General features: G+C 40.4%; 2 protein-coding genes across 2 annotated transcripts; one reads left to right on the plus strand and one right to left on the minus strand.

The window, feature by feature from the left end:
* Positions 1-3494: 3494 nt before the first annotated feature.
* On the plus strand, positions 3495-12755 carry LOC144207798 (cofilin-2-like). Its single transcript, XM_077733435.1, has 4 exons — positions 3495-3659; positions 9101-9411; positions 9489-9565; positions 11250-12755. Exons 1-4 carry the CDS (start codon positions 3657-3659, stop codon positions 11360-11362), a joined length of 504 nt encoding a protein of 167 aa, XP_077589561.1. The 5' UTR covers positions 3495-3656; the 3' UTR covers positions 11363-12755.
* A 1520-nt stretch (positions 12756-14275) lies between these two features.
* On the minus strand, positions 14276-18935 carry prss23 (serine protease 23). The gene is made up of 2 exons (XM_077733436.1): positions 18720-18935; positions 14276-15583 (listed from the first exon to the last, which is right to left on the minus strand). The coding sequence occupies exon 2, from the start codon at positions 15551-15553 to the stop codon at positions 14471-14473; it is 1083 nt and encodes a 360-aa protein (XP_077589562.1). The 5' UTR covers positions 15554-15583; positions 18720-18935; the 3' UTR covers positions 14276-14470.
* Between the last annotated feature and the right edge of the window lie 478 nt (positions 18936-19413).

A 19413-nucleotide genomic window follows, 5' to 3' on the forward strand; every position in this document is an offset into this window, starting at 1 on the left:
AATGTTGTCAGAAGAAGCACATTAGACAAGATTTATAGTATATGCTTGTTTAATTTCACACTTGATTTGTGGCCAAGAACTCCACGTACTCCAACGTGTATTCAAACAATGCATGAATGTAGCTTTATAAATAAAAATTGGATACGCAATTTATTACACCAATGATATACAGAAACAATTGTCCTCAAACGTTTCCTTTATTGTACGCTTACCTGGCGTTATACAACTAAGTATGACATTAAATTGCTTTATTGCAAAACAGTGGATGGTCATAAGATTAAAAGAAGCCTTGTTTTTTTTTTATTCATGCTTTGCCTGATATGCCAAGCTGAGGAAATAGTCAAGAACTTTAGCGCGGCCTAGATTCAATAATTTCAGATTTTGCTGCGGGTCAATAAAAATGGGGCAATAGGCCGCATGGATCATAAACTTCCTTACTGAGAGACCACAATATGTGAGACTTCACGACTGTATGTGTGATGTCGTAGCTTGCAGCATTCTACCCCCTACAATACAGACACCTGCCACCTCCAGAAGTTCACTGACGACACCGCTATTGTTGGACGAGTGATGTACGGGAACGACCGAGAGTACAGGGGAGTCATCACAGCCTTTGTTAACTGGTTTAGGCAAAACCACATCTACATCAACACCAGTAAGACAAAGGAAATGGTCATTAATTTCCGGAGGAATCCTCAACAGACCATTTAGGTGAACATCCAGTGTATAGACATTGAAATCATGGAGAATTTTAAGTACCTGGGTGTTCACCTCAACAACAAACTAGACTGGTCCACAAACATAGATGCCCTGTAAGCCGCCTCTACCTATTGAGGAGTCTACGGTCCTTTGGAGTGTGCAGGACGCTGTGGAGGACCTTCTATGACACTGTGGTGGCATCTACAGTGTTTTATGCAGTGGACTGTTGGGGATGCGGGAGCACGGTGAGGGACAGGAACAGGCTGAATAAGATGGTCTGGAGGGCCAGCTCGGTTCTGGGCTGTCCTTTGGACTCTGTAGAGGAAGTGGGAGAGTGGAGGATGCTGACCAGGATGAGGTCTATCATGGACAGCACCTCTCACCCCTTGCATGAGTCTATGGAGAAATGAAATTAGAGATAATTAAATCATATTGAAACCTTTTTTAATCTCTTCTCATCTCATTTTCTGAACTGCTTTATCCTCATTAGGGTCGCGGGGGGTGCTGGAGCCTATTCTTGCTGATTACAGGCCAGAGGCGGGGGACACCCTGAATCAGTGGCCAGCCGATCGCAGGGCACAAAAAGACAAACAACCATGCATATACACATCCCTAGGGGCAATTTAGAGTGTCAATTCAGCCTACCACAATGCAAAGCCGAGGAGAACTTGCCAACTCCACATAGATGGACATGATCTGGATTTGAACCCAGGACCCCAGAGCTGTGAGGCTGCCACGCTAACCACTTGCGTCACCGGGCTGCCTATCCTTGTTAATCTCTGGTGAAAATTCATGAGCATTGTGTTAAAACCTGCATAAATATGCTTTGTCTGCTTAGTATAGGCCGATTCAGGGTGTTCCTCGCCTCATGCCCGAATTCAGGTACGATAGCCTCCAACACCCCCGTGCCCTTAATGAGGATGAAGCGGTTCAGAAAATCAATGAATGAATGGTTAGTATAGTATATGAAACATTTATACTATTACAAGGGAGTGTGAATTCCACCCAATTTTCAATTAACCATAAAGGGAAAAAAGACCACGTTGGTACAGTCCCTGAAAAACAAACAAAAAAAGCAAATCATGATTATTGGAGTTAATTTGGTCTTTTTGCTTTTACGACCAAACTGACCCCTTGATGTTAGCCTTTAAAAAAAACTAAATACAATGTGTTCAATCATCAGCCCTTTTTCTCATAATAAAAAAAACAAACAAGACACTATATAATGTCGTTCGCCGGCCTCTCCTCGCTCTCTGCATTTGTGTGGGTGTTTCACAAAAGTCTACCATGGATGATTTTGGTGTTCCTTGTTTCCTTATATGGCAATGTGCGTCGCGTGGCCACGCCCCCTTCACGCGGCCGAGCCGGGAGCGTTCACGGAGTAACGTTCTCTTCCTTATTTGGAAGTGAGTTCAACAAAAACCCGCTTGGGGAGGAAACGCGAGGGGCCATACATATAGAGAACCAAAGCGGCCAAAATGTAAAAAGCATGAATATAAATAAAAATGATTATAAATGAGAAAATAAATATGTGATGAACCTGTATATATATAGGCAAAAATAAATACATGATTAGTTACTAGTAAAAAATGAGTATATGAAAACAAAATTAAGTAATAAGGTTAAATAAATTAAATTAATATATAGAAGTAGTTTTTCCTCGTGGTTGTTTTTTTTTTAGCTTTGACAATCTATGAACTGAACAAATCTAATTCATGAGAGGGCTGTCCTATGGATGTAGAACTATACGGCTATTGGTCGATCGGCATGCCAGGGCACAAATCCATGGTAGCGTAGCGCTAGCCGTTAGCATTTACGTTGCCCTAGCGTCTACATAACCAACCAATGGACGAACAGTTCCGACTCAAGGCACGTAAGACCGCCCCTTATTTGAATTAGTCATGTTCAGAAACTTACAATGTAAAATCAAAATAGGAATGGAAAGTGCATATATTAATTGATTGCTATTTAACACATTTATATTAATATATTTAACCCAACACATATATTTTTTATTTCTCATTTTTTCTTAATATTTAAAATTTCAATAACCGTATCTATTTTTTTAATTCACTATAAGTATTTATTTCGTTATTTACTGTTAATCTTAATTTTGTATTTATATTGTTTTTATTTTCACTTATATATTTTTTATTGATTCATTTGGGTCCTTTGGTCTTCACAGTAGGGGAGAAGGAAATTCCTAAATTGAATACAAGCCTCGCACCCCGTCGAAACAACCCCTTGGCGTTCAAGTGTGGTTAAACGACAGCGCCCGACTAGTTAAAGTGAAAAAAAGAGGCAAAAATAACATGTTTCAGGTCGAGTGTTGTCTTCATACGGCGGCCATCTTACTAGGGGCAGGGAGTTTGTGTCCGAAAGCAAAGCTCCACATTTTAGGACGTTTGTCGTTACATTTATGTTAAATTTACCCGTATATTCAGCCTCCATCAAAGCTTAACCCCAATATTTTTGTGTGATTGTCACCATTACCAAAAAGAGTTGCAGTTGTATCACTTTTTAAAAATCTAAGCCAACAAACATGAAAATGATCGATGAATCTATTAAAGGTGAAAATGATTACGATTTTTATTTTTTAAAAGTTGTTTTGTCCCTGAAAATCACATGCATAGGCCACACAAAGCGCCTCACACATTATTTTGTGCACCAAAATATCTGTCATAAAAAAGTATTTTATTTTTACAAGAAAATACTGTGAGCGACAATCAAAATAATATTAAAACAACAACATTAAAAGAATCACTTTTTTTTAATCTGAAATGATCTGAGGACTCAACGCGCTCGTGCCCGTCACGCACGCTTTCGGGCTTGCGCACGTCGGCGCGTTCACGCTGTGTCGCCAGAGCGAGAGGAAGGCTTCATCATCATCATCGTCATCATCCACTAGTGCTGCATTCAATTTCTGGCCGGACGTTGACCAACTCAGAGCTACAACAATGGTACGTTTAACGGCGCATTTCTCTACATTTAACGTCTTTTGCCAGTTTAATAAGTTAAATAAATAATGTCCCCTATCTTCCGTTTATAGTCACCTAAACGATTTGAATACAAAGATAAAATATGTCCTTTTGGGACATCTTACGTAGCTAGTCCCATTAGTGGCTACAGTAGCTGACTAAATACCGAGGCCGTATGACAAATATTCGATTTAATCGTCCGAATCACACATTTGATTCGCGTTTGGCGTGGAAATGGAAGGCTTGATTTTTGGGGCCTTTTTGAAAGGTACACGGCCTGACGCGAGTGGCGCCATTTCGTCCATTTCCGTCATTCGTCCCACATAAAATCCTCTTTTTTTGGGTGGGTGTGCGCACGGAACCCCCTGTCCCATTCGCCTGCGTTTGTGGTAAACGAAGCATCCCATCGGCGGTTGTCATGGCTGTGTTGCCTCTTTGTACTCATTTAGCCGCGGGGCTCGGCGCCGACTAGGTTTCGTGTCGGGCTGGCAGGTGCAGAGTAAGCTAACGGTATTGTTAGCGTGCTAAGCTAGTGCCGTGACACCCATTACGGCTGCGCGAGTTGTGATTTTTTTTGGTTCCCTAATGCTTTATCTCTTATTTGACGCTAACTTACTCGCGAGTCGCGGCCTCGCCATAAAATCAATTTGAATAAAATGCGTGCCGGACGGAAGTGAGACTCTCATTCTGTCTGTAAATGGACGCTGCCTTTCTTTTTGTGTCGGGAACTCGCGTCCTCTGGTCACATGTGCTGCATTCACGGCCCCACCCTGAATTTGGTGCATAGAGCATTCACCCTGTATTGCTTTGTCAACAAATAACCATTTAACTCCACAAGTCAATTTAAATTGGAATAATTTTCGTTTTGTCCCGGTGAACGTCGGGGCCGACATTTCAAAGCGAATCATGAAGTTATATAAGGTGGCATGTGGCAACGGAAGCTAACGGGCCGCAGCGTCCGGATTCTCATTGCGCATCTTCCCTTTTTCCCCTAACACCGCCCAGTTTGAACGTCACGCCATTTGAGGCGACGACAAAAAGTAGAAAAAGCAACTTGAAGATTTACATTACAGCCGCAGCCACAAGTTGTGCTTTTTGTTCCCACTTATACATATCATTTAGTGCTCTGTAATATGAATAGAACAATTAGTTCCAATATCGACATGCCACGACCTCTATATAATACAGGGGTACGGAACCTATGGCCATATGTGGCTCTTTTCATGGGTGAATATGATTCGGAAGCCAAATGTGGCTCTTTTCACGGGTGCATGTGGCTCGAGAGCCGTATGTGGCTCTTCTCACGGGTGAATATAGCCCGGGAGCCATATGTGGCTCTTTTCACAGCTGCATATTGCTGGGGAGCCATACGTGGCTCTTTTCACGGGTGCATATGGCTCGGGAGCCATTTTTGGCTCTTCACAGGTGCATATGGCTCGGGAGCCATATGTGGCTCTTTTCACGGCTGCACATGGCTCGGGAGCCATATGTGGCTCTTTTCACGGGTGTTATATGGCTCTCCACTAACCTGTGAGGTAAGATATGGATATCACTGGTGAGAGAGCTGAGTCCCGAACGCACCAATTAGGAGCGTAATTGTGCAGTTTTTTAATTTCCTCTGTGTGCATGCGTATTATTGATACTGATATATTAGCAACAGCATATCAATGTTGTCAAAATAATTCAGACTTTTTTTTAACTTTAAAAGTGGTGGTAGGACTTTTTTTTTTTACTTTTCAATTCTAAGAATGACTTGAGAAATAACGTCAGAGAATATACATTTTTTATGGCTTTGTCAAAAAGGTTCCTGACCCCATACTTAACAGTAAATTCTATGATGACTACCCTATAGATCTGAATATAAGACGATGCTTTTTGCATTGAAATAAGGCTGAAAAAGTGTCGGTCGCCCTAAAATCGAGGTTTTAACATTGTACCCATTCACACCACTTGATGGGACCAGATACCTTCAAAGCAAATTCTGAAGATTAATGGATTGTCATTACAAAAGAATAATTAGATTTAAAGCTTTACCATGAATTGTACACAATCAATAAATAAGTAGTCAACATGGTCAAGTAGTTAACAACATGGTCAAGTAGTCGGGTATGAAAGGTGACTAAAGTGGTTAGCAACCTATGGAGTTTTAATGCAAGTACAAGATAAGCACAAAATAAGGTTGGATATAAATTACATTTAAATAAGTTGCTATTGATAATAAACTTGTATAAGAACAAGTTCAATTTAATAAATGGACCTCTCTTTTTTGATGATTGTGATTTTCCTGACTTTTCTGCTCTCTGTTGTGCAACATTTGTTTCACTTGTCTAAATCTACACTAGGAAATGTATTGTCTTTTTCATTCTTTGGATTATTTTAAATGTTATGATTAATGCTATATGTTGGAATTGATCTTGAATGTCTAGGTGTTTTTTTTTCTCTTGTCGCTGGGCACTTCTGCAGTTTTTTTCCTTATGTAAATAAAAATGCAATAGCACCTCTACTTACTTATCCCTATATTTACAAAATTATCCAGTTATGAACAGCCTTGATGGGAAATTTCCAACATATTCCAAATTGTGTTACATCAAACGTTCCACGAAACGTAAATACACATCCTATATCAGTTTTCTGTTTTGTTTAATTGTCGTGGTAGAGGTGTGTTCTCGTTGGCTGTGTCCCGCCCAACACCCCGCTACCTTCCCATTGGCTAGAACCAAGCCTCGTCTCCATGATGTTGGAACCAAGGTTAGAGCGATTTGAGTCAGACGAGTCATGACAGGAGAGTAGTACTTTGCCACTATGATCAGAAACCGGTGGACATCATAGCTGTGTTCCTGATTTTGATCTTCTGAAAATAATGTGACTGGCCCAATTTCTGATCACATGATCGAATCTGAAACATTACTATTTTTGAGTAAAATTCTTCGGATTGGGATTCATGATGAAAATAGATTATTAGTTTGTTTTTGGGTTCTTGCTCAATTGTTGTGCCAATAAAATCATGCTGAGTTAAAAAGTGATTTATGGCTGCCACAAAAAAAAAATGATAGCCAGGGAATTGGCTAATATTACTAGCATAAATAATCTCATCAGATAAATATGAACTCACTTTTTGTATTGTTATGTCTAGGCTCTCCAAACTTTATGTCTGAGGGGAGATCAGCGGAGTGTAGGGAGATTGTCAAGCAGGACACAATGCTACCACTACAATTTCAAAATAAAATCATGGAGACGGGCAATGTATTGGCATTTTGGGGGATTTTGTAACTTGGATCTTGTTTTTGTATATTGGAACAGTAATTTGCATATCAAGGGGCTCCGTAAATTGAAAGTTTCGTTTGTAACAGCATTCATAAATACAGATATCAGTAGACAGTCAGCTATATTAATTTCACTATTTTGCCATGTTTTGACTTTTGACTTGACGTTATGACTATGAGCTGACGGAAAGGTGCTGTTAATGTAACGACCGCTATCTACAGTTAAAACTGTCAAATATGACACCGTGTAGGCCGAATTGTATCTTCTTGTGTGGGCCATATTTATGATATTTTCCAAATTCTCTACGGGACATAAAATACTGGGCAGCGGGCTGTAGTTTGGACACCTCACCGTTATCACAATGTACTTTGCAATCCAAAAATAAGATATGCCACCAAATTTCTACTGGAGTACATCATGCAACAATTTGAAACTTGATTTAAAGTCTAGGCACATCACCAGCAGTGGAACATGATCATTTCCAGTCAATTCAAATACTGACTTTTGAACTGTGCACTGAGGGCGAAACATTCTGGTGTGGTATTGTAAAATGGGAATATTTCAGTTGGACCTTGCTTCTGTCCCATGTCATAAACTGAGATTAGATTAGAGATTACAATTCATTGCAGTTTCTCCCATTGGCCGTTACAAGAATAATATGAAAGCAAGCCGCCGCCTTATTTTGTAAGTTACTAAGTAATTATTAGCAGAAAAAAAATCACAATTGTAGGAAAGATGAGTTCGATTTCACAGGCCACTCCCACACCTTATTACACCTCTTGTTGATTCAAGAGAACATTTAACTATATTGATAATAGCATAGAAACTGTTCATTGTTTCACATTGGGAATTTAAGTGCTCTTGCCCAGAGCACGTAAATTAAAACCTATTCAATCGCATTCATGATTTTGAAATATATTCTTAGTCACACCATCTTCTCAGGTAATAGGCATGTCCCAGAGTTGCCAGATTTTAGAATCTGCCAATATCGAGTCCCGATCTGTTACCCAGGAAATGTATTAAGTAGGAGGAAAAAGTATTATATTCAAATATTATGTCAATCCTATCTGAATAGAGCTATCTCGACATTATAATTCTATTAATGGCTGAATTTTTTTTAACAAAGCAGGAAAAAAATCAAATTTTAGTTGTGCAGCACCAAAATAAGGTTGAAAACGTTCTTTAAACAATGTGTTCTTATGCAGCGAACAAACCTTGTCACCCAATGCAAAAAAAGCTATTTTACTTTTTTTTTTTTTACTCCAAGGCTTTTTTCAATAATGTCAATATAGATATAGGAAGATTATAAATCTTCCTGTACTGGCAATTTTCTTTGGAGGTATGATAATGAAAACAGAAGCTGCTTTATCCACAAAAATGTGACAACAAACGGCGGTCAAAAGTACATGAATCTTGAAACATGGATAGTGGTTTTGTAACACAGCCAATGAGAGCCCAGTACAGTTTATAGCAAGAATCATGTAAATAATCAATGCATCCGCGACAATGTCAAAATAAAATGTGTATGGGAGATGTACAGTCTTCCCTCGATTATTGTGAATTCACTTATTCTTTTTTTTTTTTGTATTAATCATCATTAAGTTCATAATGTGAAAATCCACGCTGAAACTCAAGCGGGAGCCACTCCTGTCTTGCGCTTGCTACTAGGATTCAGCACTGAAGAAAAACAAAGGGTGGTTATAATGGGGGTGATCATACTAAGCAATAATAAATAAAAGTGTCAGGGCCAAGTCTGGTCTACATCAACTGCGAAAGTGTTACTGTATTGACGTTTGGTGGGATTTTGTAACTTGGATCTTGTTTTCCTATCTTGAGGCACTCTTGAATATAAAGCTTTCATAATCTGAAAATTAGTAAGTAGTGGTATGACTAGTTATACAAATTTGAATTAAACGTGTCATTTTGTTACTTATCATCCTGAACATCCATACCCATTAATCATACAAATTTCACATTTTACCTTTACTATTACCAAGTGCCCATAGTGATAGTTAATAGCTAATAACTAATAGTGATTTTCCTTAGGCAAATTCGCCAAATGTTATCACTTGATAATAGGTAAACTAAAAATATATTTGTCCAAATTTGAAAGAATTGTGCTTCTTTTTACATTTAAAAAAAATCTTTGTAATTGGCAGGCCTCGGGTGTGAAAGTGACCGATGAAGTCATTGCAGTGTTCAACGACATGAAGGTGCGCAAAGCGCAGGCCAACGAAGAGGAGAAGCGCCGAAGGAAGAAGGCCATCCTTTTCTGCCTGAGCAAGGACCTGAAGCAGATTGTGCTGGATGAAGGCAAGGAGATCCTTCTCGGCGATCTGGGCGATACCGTGCACGACCCCTACCAGCACTTTGTCAGCATGCTGCCCAGCGATGACTGCCGCTATGCCCTTTACGACGCAACCTATGAGACCAAAGAGACTAAGAAGGAGGACCTGGTCTTCATCTTCTGGTTGGTCGTTCGCTCGCGTGGTCGCCAATCGCTCGCTTGGTGTAATTGGTTTCTAACCGCATCTGTTTTGCAAACAGGGCTCCCGACAGCGCCCCCCTCAAGAGCAAGATGATCTATGCCAGCTCAAAAGATGCCATCAAGAGAAAGTTTGAAGGTTAGCCACCTTTCCGATGTCTATTGTCATCGATGACAGTCAATTAGTTGCATGCAAAAATTGTCCGATTTCTCATTTAATATTGAAAGTGTAGGAAATCACCACTGCATTATTGGATTTTTAAAATGCATTTTTTTGTAGTAACTTACACTTCCCCCTTTGTTTTCTGTTTTCCATTTGAGGGTGTGGTCACTCAATACACATTGCCTTGTGCAAATAGTGTTCAAAAGTATCAATACTGTAGCAAGGTATCCAGATGAGTGCTTGCCAACTATATTTTTCTTCATCAGATTAGGTGCACCAGAAACTTGATTTTACAAGACTGCTAATATTAGAGGGGGATTTTTTTGGAATTTCCTTATTAATTCAGTGGCCATCATTGACTGTGCCAGATTTCAATCTCATAAAATGTATGCCCAACCCCAAAAGACCAAAAAAACATTTTATACTACCATATTTACTCGCATATAGGCCGCTTTTGCCCGACAAAAAATGATGACTGAATTGAGGGTACGGCTTATATGCGCATAAAAACACGACCTGCATGATGCAATGACGTCGTGACGTCTTGACGCAAGCCAATTCACCGATATGGTCATTTATTTCAAAATAGAGAAACTATAAATGGAAAATTCGCTCTACAAAATGTATTTTCACAACTATGAATGAAATTCAAGGAAAAAAAACTTGCGTATCTTGGATAAAACGTTAAAAAAAAAAAAACTCGTTCCCGTTACCGCTCACTCGGTGCACAGCCGTCTTACCTAGTTCCTGGGGTTCCTCGTTTTGTCATATGGCCCAGCTTTACATTATCAGTTTCTCACCCAGGTCTACCTAGGGGTTCTTTTAGTTTTCAACCAGCCTACCTTGCATGTTTTGGGGATGTGGGAGGAAACTGGGGTACCCTGAGAAACATGCAAACTCCACACAGTGAGGGCTAACCTTGGATCGGATCCCGGAAATGTGAGTGTGTCACGCTTACACCAGGCTGCTCAATAACGAACAATCTTTATTTATTTATTTTTTAAATGACTGGTCAAATCAAATCAGAGTAACTGCCTATTTTTGGCTCGGTTAGGTCCACCAACCCCTGTGAGGATAATCAGTAAAAAAAAAAAAAGAGGAATTAAAGTGAGGTAGAACACTTTGGTTTGGGCAGCAAAATGTGATACGGGACTTTAGTTGTGAAACTGCGCCCTCATGCGTCCAAGCATGGTTAATACGTCGGCACATTCCTTACTGCACATTTGAGGGCACAGAAACTTGCTGCCTACAAGTGGACGTGACTGGATATGGAGATACTTATTGGTTATTTCCACAAAAAGGTGTGAAGATCAATTTGGACAGATTTTTTTAATCGATACGAGAATCGTCCAACCCTAATATATAACATGTCGCATAAATCCACTTCTACCATATCATTCTCTACTAATTCACGAAGCTCACAAGAGGAGTTTCAAAATCTGTCCATGGTAGATATAGTGTATACAATTCACTATTGTGACCAAAATCATTGAAACAAAATGTAACACTTTGAAAAAACTTTAAAGAAAGAAAATTACATTAGTCTGCCAATGTAAACAATTGATAGAAGCAGAAGTTTTTTAAAGTGTTGTACTAATGAAATTGCTTGCTTGCTTGATTGATCTATAAATATATATATTTTGTCTCCTATGACCATCAGGTATCAAGCACGAATGGCAGGTCAACGGCTTGGAAGATCTGAAAGATCGGCACACCTTGGCAGAGAAACTGGGCGGTAATTCAGTAATTAGCCTGGAGGGGTCCCCTATATAAATAGTGCCGCTCGAGCTGTTTTCTGCCCCCTCAAACCCCCTCTTTTCTGGCTTCCTGGGAGGCCTTTCAGTATGGAGGACCAATTGAAATGTATAAATACATCTTAAAATACTTAAATGTGTCATGAATTAATTAAAATGGGAATTAAATGAAGTGTCATTAAATGTGTTATAAGCTGACTAAAATATCAATTCATTTATTGTAATAAAAAAAAATCATGGACATGGGATATTACGTTAAAAAAATTATTTATGGGAACGGCCTTGTCATATGTAAACTGCTCTTAGAATCTCGTTATACGTCTGAAGTACAATTTTGGAAGTTCTTCAAAATCCAAAATCTATTTAAAGTTCATTTGTTTTAAGCATGCATCAACTCTATTTTTTTTATTACTAGAACTACAAAGTTGGCCGTTCAGAATTTATCCAAAGCCAGCAGCTATTGCTGTGTGTAAGAATCAAGACATTGAAAAAGGATTGCAAATTTGAAAAAAGCAAGGTGGCCACAGAAAGCTGGCAGTAAACGTCAATCTGCCACTGAAGCCAGAAAATTGATCAACACCTGCATCGTGTCCATAAAATATGATTTCTTTTTTTACATTGAGCTGGTATTTTAACACATGACCTAATGACATCATTACATTCCCATTTTAAGTAATGACACAATTTAGTATTTTAAGTTATATTTCGTTCTGTCCCATTTGGTCCTCCATATATCAGACGCATTTGTCAGTCAGGTTTAGCTGTTTGTTCCAGTGTGGTTTGGAGAAAAAAGAAAAAAAAATCACAACCAGCAGTTCATGGGCACGTGGGAGCTGAGAATTCCAAAATCCACACCTTCATTCCAGTTTAAAGATGATAAAAATGATCAAAATACACAAAGGTGAAAATGTAAAGAGACGATAGATGATTGATGAAGGTTGGAGTTGTCGGGGGGAGGTGTTTGTTCCATTTTTGTATGGGACGTGCATCAACACGTTATTCCAGCTATTGCTTTTTTTATTTGATTTTTTTGGCAAACATAGTCTAGTTTTGTAAGTCGAGATCATCTTTAATGTAAGCTAATTCACTCTGGATTGCACAAAACGTATCAAACATTCTTGGGGTTTTGTATATCCTCATTCTGCCCATTGCAAAAATTCCAAAACTTCAGTGGTTGTTTTTCCCCAAGTGACAAAGGCATTTGATGTAGTTCACACATTCCTCTTACCGTGTATTTTTTTTTCAAACCAAGATCTTCTCATTGGGAAAGTAAAAGTAAACGTTGACGTTGTGAAGGTCTCGGTGGAGAGCGACGTGTATGTGAAATAGCGGCGTTTTGAATGAATATTGAATGGTGGATGTTTTGTATCGTCTCCTATCTCTAATTAAAAAAAAACGCGCTAAACTACTGACTCAGACTTGGTCTAAATTTTGTATTTTTAGCTTTTCCAAAAAAATGGATTGGATAACTTTATTCATCCCATATTTGGGATATTACATTGTGGCAGTAGCAAAAAGGTGATTAGACAGAACAGCAAAGCAAAAGCACAAAGTAAATGGAATCATCTAATCATTAAGACATAAAAGCAGCAAAAGCACAAAACGAGCTAGAGTGGACGGAGCTATCGCGACTGCCGCTTAAACCGCGCCATTTTGGTTGCGGTAGCTAAAACATACAGACTCAAAAAGACGTGAAGTTGAAAAAAAAACTGGAATCACACACCGCAAGTCTTCCACCAGATGGGGAACTTCTGCAGACTGTGATCGAGGTAGAAAATATGCAGAGTCGCTCTTCCAAGCTTATCCACACAGTTCTTCTGTAGTCAGTAGCTGAAGAAAACAGCAGCAGGGCAGAACTCCTTACTTCTGAAAATGGCAGTCAATGAATTATACCAACTCTTAAAAAAAAAACAGTCACAAATTTGGCAAGAACTATTGGAAAATCAGTCACTGTTAGGGCATTAAAACCAAAAACCTTGATTAAATTTTCTGTAATTTATATATTGGAATTTTTAATTTTCTGTAATTTATTATATATTGGAATTGTTATATACTTTGTTCAGCTGTTGCAATTTAAGTTAACAACAAAAGACTAAAAATAGTAGAATTTCACACGCAGTTAGTAATTTAAAATGATTTTGCAATGTTAGTTCAAAATTCCGGCCACATTCTCACAGATTCTCAAATTGCAGTGTTGTCGTAGAAGTCTCTTTATTAAAATATAAGCATTTGTCCTAAAATTAAATTAACATTTCAGACTCTCAAGCTCTAATCGATATATATTTACATTTTTTCAACCCCCGAACCCCTAACCCAACGTCCATGTTGGGAATCTTTTTGTATCCATAGTTGCAATAATGATGATGTTGAAACAAACATAATAGTAAATTAAGCAGGGGAATAATCAGACTAAATTCACCACCTCCCCAATCTGCCTAGGAAAAAAACAAGGCTCACACCTGTAAATGTTACCCCCTGTTCATATTTAGACGTGGATAAAAGAAAAACCGCAAAGTAGCATCACCTTTATTATAACTACCTTTTTTTTTTGCTGAGTCCTAGTAGCATAAACATTTAAGGTGGTTGAAATGAAACATATTTTGTTCTCGGGTTTAAAATGATATAGCCTAGGTTCCCCCATTACATTAACACACAAAAACTTTTTTATTTCCAAAGATATGTTTTTCCAGGAGGCAAAAATCCAGTATTAAAACCTCAAATGCCACTTTTCTTTCCTGCTTAGTTTATAAACTTACTTTGACCTGTAAGCAAACAATAGACATTCAACTAATATTTTCTGCATAACTAAAAAGTAACATCAGAAATTTGAAATCTAATTTTAGCAGACGCAAACTTTTATCTGTTTTGTGGCACTTTTTCATTCAGTTTAGATCCAAGCAAAGCAGAAAAAATGATTATCCAGAATAACAACAACAACAACAAAACCTTAACATTCCGTCAGGATTTTTACTTCATCCCATCAAAAAGTTCTTGACCAATTATCCCATAGTGTTGAGGTGTTTAAAGCATCTGCCCCCTCCCCAATCTAATGAAAACATTTTAAAACTGTTCAAGGTTTAAAACCTAGGATGCGTATGAACAATCGACTTAAGACAATCATAAAAGTTCAGTGGTACGAGCAATCCAGGCTATTTCCGTGCAGCCAGTAGCAAATCTGCGCCAACTTGACCGGCGTGATGCGCACGGCCACGTTATAGTCGCGGTTCTCGCCATCCACCTCCAGCCACTGGTGCCCGGAAAAGATCCCGATGACTTTCCTCTCCCAGCGCTCCAGGGAGTTGTCCCACACGCGGCCGTACACCCCCGAGCCGCTGGCCCCGGGCCGGGCGTCGCAGTGCTGGTAGATCAGATCGCTGGACTCTTCCTCCACCGGGCAAAAGCGGTAAACCAGTTCCCCGGCCCGATCGCTGTCAAAGCCCGAGAAGTGGACGCGGCGGCCGGCTAGGCCGTCTGGGGAGGGCGCGACGGCCAGCCGCATGTAGGGCCGGCGATGAGGCCGACGCAGCTCCAGGAGGGCGTAGTCAAAGTCCACGCCAAACTCCCGCGGGCCCTGGATCCACCCTTTAGGGATACGAGTGCGGCGCACCCGCGCCCAGCGCACGGTGGGTTTCTTGTCGGATGGGACTTCCGTCCCGGTGCCGTTGGTGGGTGGCGGGACAAGGAAACCCACCTGTAGTTTGCGCGCCCCCTTGACGTAATCCTTGCCGTCGTGGAGGCAATGGGCGGCGGTCAGGACGTGCCGGCGCGACACCAGGACACCGGTGCAGCCCGTGGAGATGCGTACGGCCGCCGAGAAAGGATAGTCCAGCAAGAAGTTGTCCCCCTGGATGTTGAAGCGGCCATCGGCGCCATAGATCTGGCGCCGGACGCGTCGTTGGTGCCGGACAGGCCGGGCCCGAGGCTGGGGGGCGCCCTCCACCTCCACGGTGGTCAGCGTGCGCGAGCCGTCCGAGTAGAGGGTTTCGAAGTCCACGTTGTCGGAGGCGCGCTGATGTAAGCAGCTGGAATTGCAGCGAGTGGTCAGCTCTGGACTGGGGCGGGCGCTGAAGAGGGAGCGCCTGAGGGGCGTCGACCGATGAGGGATCAGGGTGGGGACTTGCCGCATCTCTAGGGAGCGACAGAAGAGGAGGAAAGGCAGGAGCAGGAGAAATGGCACCAAGAGCGGTGGTGCACAAGCAGACTTAGACATGGTGCTGCTGCAGCTGCTCCTGGAACCACACTGACAAAACACAAAACAGGTACATACATTACTAGCAGTCTACTAAAAACACAACCTACACTACCAGAAAACATTGCCTAAATACCTGGTACATACCTTTGGACTTTTTGGGTTCCAAGACTTTTTTATTATTTGATTTAGGTGTGTTGGTGGAGGAGGCATGGAAAATAGACTGGATAGTGGTTCTCGAGGACTGGAGTATAGGTACAATAGCTAATTACTAATTTAATAGTACACACCAGTCACCTATCGCCCAGATACTATCATAGCTCCTTACTATGCATCTACAAACGTAGTACCTACCTAAGTACTTCATTATCCGTGTCTCCATTCCTTGTACTTACCTAACTTCTACCAAAACCTGATACCTATAATAAATTCCTAATGACAATCGTCACCTATCTAGTGCGCTTCCCATTCTACAGAGTACTAATTGCACTCTTTTCACATGGATAAGAAAACCTGGGAAAACTATCAAGTCAGTTCTCTATTGGTGCATACGAACAAATCACTGAATCAACATGAAAGAACTCACAGTCCAAGAAACTGACATTGAATAAAATCGCAACGAAAGAGTTTAAATCCAATCCTGAGGTTTTAGTTACCTGCCTGACTACTCATGATCACAATGACCCACTTGTTCTCTTCTCATAATACGTTTGTCGGAGCAAGATTTGGAGCCAACCAAGCAAACAAGAATTTTTGCTGCAGACAAGACACATACCAAGGCAAGAAAGAGTAAGTGGAGCCCATGCAAAACAAGCCATTTCTTTAAAACAGAAGACCAAAAAGGCCTCTACTGTATCCGGTTGTTTGCATGCACTATTCTCAAAGCAGGGTCTCCCGAACCCCTTGTGTAAACTTGTAGGCGCGATATGGGGAGAAGATCACCAAAGTGGATTCACCTTGAGGCATTGGTACTAGATGAGGTTCAAAGAAGTGAAAGCAGGCAGGTTGTGACAAGCTGGCAAAAAAGAACATTATCTCCTATCTTGTAAAGGGTGTAACCTACTTTCATGCACTTAGGACTTGTAAGTTATACACTTGTAGTGGGAAAAAAGTATTTGTAGTCAACTGTTTTTAAGTAATATTGTGAGGGTAAAATTCTTTTTCAAATCAAGCATAAGCAAACTGTCTGACTCTGGGTTTTCTTTCCGACTACTCTGAATTCTTTCTTTTGTTGGGCGACAAAAAAATGCAAACAACTTGATTTAAGGAGCGGCGGTTTGACACAAAGACATTCAAAATGTGGAAAAAATGTGCTGCTACTATTGAATTTTGCACTAATTTGTCATTTGGGGGATCAATCTTACATTTTGAATTCTATTTTTTATGCACCTGGTGTTGTGTCGACGTGATATAGAAATGTTGACAATTTTAGATTAAAAAAATAAATCTGTCTCTTGGAATTTTTTAGAGATGTTCCTGATCCAATCATATGATCATAAATTGGGCCTGATCAATTTCAGAGGGTCGGATCGGAATCAGTTTTAAAAAAAGGACAGATGTATGAAATGTTCTTATTTATTTTTAAGTACGAACTTTGCGAGTTTAACCGGATTAGACAGCTATTGCCATCAATGGCAGTGAAACATGATTCAACATCAGCCTTTACAAATTAAATGGATTTAGTGTCTATCATCTATTAATGGCAGTGGAAGTGTTTTAACAACATAATAATCCAGAGGTATATTGTGAAAAATATACTACAATATGCTAATTGGAGTACTTGGAGAAAACACACAGAGGCCCCAGGAGAACATACAAACTCCACACGGAGATCGGAATCTGGGATTACAACCCTCCATCTCAGAACTCTGAGTGGGAATCGAACCTAAACTGCCCACACTGAGGTCAGGCACAAGAACCATTGCCCCATCATCTTACAACTTTATTTTTTGTTCAGAACTGCCAACTTCTCTGTAATTTCAGGAGGTTTTTTTTCGGAAATGCAACGCAAACTCCCGGACTCTGAACAATCTCCCTAAACTCCGGAAATGCAGAAAAAAATGTCACTTAAATTTATTTTTAAGCAGCCCTTTCAGAAAAGTGCCAAATTTCCAATTTAAATGCATAGAAATTCACACCATTGCCACAGATTCTGCCATCTTGATTCAACTCCACTGTAATTCTGAATACTGAATTCGGGAACAAGAGTGCATTGTGAATCATCTGAGTTACAAGTTGTGACGAATGTTTCGTCTTGTGCGACTTCAGCGCATATTGATTTTGTGCGAACCGCATTCACTCCGGATTATCTCCGGAAAGGGGACAAGGGTACTACTGAAATGGAGTTGACAGAGCACTGTTTCTTTTACACAAAATAATCCAGAAGTATCTCATCTCATGTTCTCAACCACTTTATCCTCACTAGAGTATTGGGAGGTGCTGGAGCATGTATCCCAGCTGACTTTGGGCCAATTGCAGGGCACAAAGAGACAAACAACCATTCAAGCTCACATTCATAACTAGGGGCCATTTAGAGTGTACAATCAGTTCACCGTGCATGTCTTTGGAATGTGGGAGGAAACCGGAATACCCGGAGAAAACCCAAGCAGGCCCAGGGAGATCATGCAAACTCCACATAGAAAGGTCCAAACCTGGATTTGAACCTAGGTTCCCCCACTGCAACGCAGACGCGCTAACCACTATTCCCCGGGCCACCTAAGAAGTATTTATTACATTAAAAAAATCATATATATTTACACGAGTGAAATAAACATCTGAAAACAAAGGGAGCATAAAAGCTATGAAAATTGCAATCAAAAAACTAAATTTATTCATTTTGATTATTTTTTTTCTTTAAAAAGTTAAGTTTAGATCATTTCGTTTAATTGAAATTTATTTAGCGAAACCAAATATATCTCAACGTGTTTTTTTTGTGCTGCACACCTGATTTACTAAAAAAAATGCTCTAATATGCCTTAAATTGTGGAGAGCTATGTTCAAATGGAGAAAAGACACTGAATGTGGGAGAATGTTAAACGTACTGTGTGGACAATAAAAACGGTTTTAAACCAACTGCAAATAGTTTATCAATCCGTTTCCAATAGATTGGACATCGATCACCGTCAATGGCAGCTAAGAGCGCAGATGAAAACCTGCTACTATAAATCATCTCAACGGGCAAACTTACTTCAAAATAGAGTGAAGTGATTGCGAGGCATTCCCGGAGACTCCCCGGTCGGCCCCCCCGTCGGGCGTCCGATGTTTTCCGGCCTCCGTCGCTCCTGAGTCAGTCCTTTACGCGGAGGCTCCGCTCTCCCGAGTAACGCTTCGGAATGAGTCCCCCCGCGAGAGGCAGAGGGTCCGTGCGTGCGTGTGTGCGGTGTACGGGCCTCGTGTCAGGAACGCCCCTGGGTCCTAACGCTCGCAAATTCATTAGGAGAGCAAGTCAATGGCGGAAAGGAATATCATTTCATTTTTCATTCATTCACTCTTTGTTCCGCAATATTCGAGGGATTACTGCAATCACACCAGGAAAATCCATACTTCGGATTCTTTGGTAAGGGTGTTTTTTTGTTGTTGTTGGGGTTAGTTTTCACTTTGCAATATTTACAAGCAACACAGGATTTGACCACACGTGCAAACATCGTACAGTCACACAGACAAGGTTTGGGCGTGGAAAAATACAGAAGTAAACAATCATGCTCATACTGATAGGCTTATTCCAACTCCAAGCGTTTGCAGGACATTTGGCAAGTCAGAGGGTATTTATTCAATGTTGTTTTTACTTTGGCATCTGCCCTATATCTAGAAGACATTCCATCACCTCATTGCTCCACGTTGAACCCTAATTCATCTTAACCTGCGTACTGTGAACCAAAAAA

The sequence above is a fragment of the Stigmatopora nigra genome, chromosome 14 (genome assembly GCF_051989575.1).
Source record: "Stigmatopora nigra isolate UIUO_SnigA chromosome 14, RoL_Snig_1.1, whole genome shotgun sequence".
Taxonomy (NCBI): Eukaryota; Metazoa; Chordata; class Actinopteri; order Syngnathiformes; family Syngnathidae; genus Stigmatopora; species Stigmatopora nigra.

What these genes read in the sequence shown, in the direction of transcription:
- prss23 (XM_077733436.1), bottom strand. Translation starts at nt 15,553, where the DNA reads ATGTCTAAGTCTGCTTGTGCACCACCGCTCTTGGTGCCATTTCTCCTG.
- LOC144207798 (XM_077733435.1), top strand. An exon ending in GACCTGGTCTTCATCTTCTG is followed by an intron (nt 9,412 to 9,488) that starts GTTGGTCGTTCG and finishes TTTTGCAAACAG; the next exon opens with GGCTCCCGACAGCGCCCCCC. An exon ending in CATCAAGAGAAAGTTTGAAG is followed by an intron (nt 9,566 to 11,249) that starts GTTAGCCACCTT and finishes TATGACCATCAG; the next exon opens with GTATCAAGCACGAATGGCAG.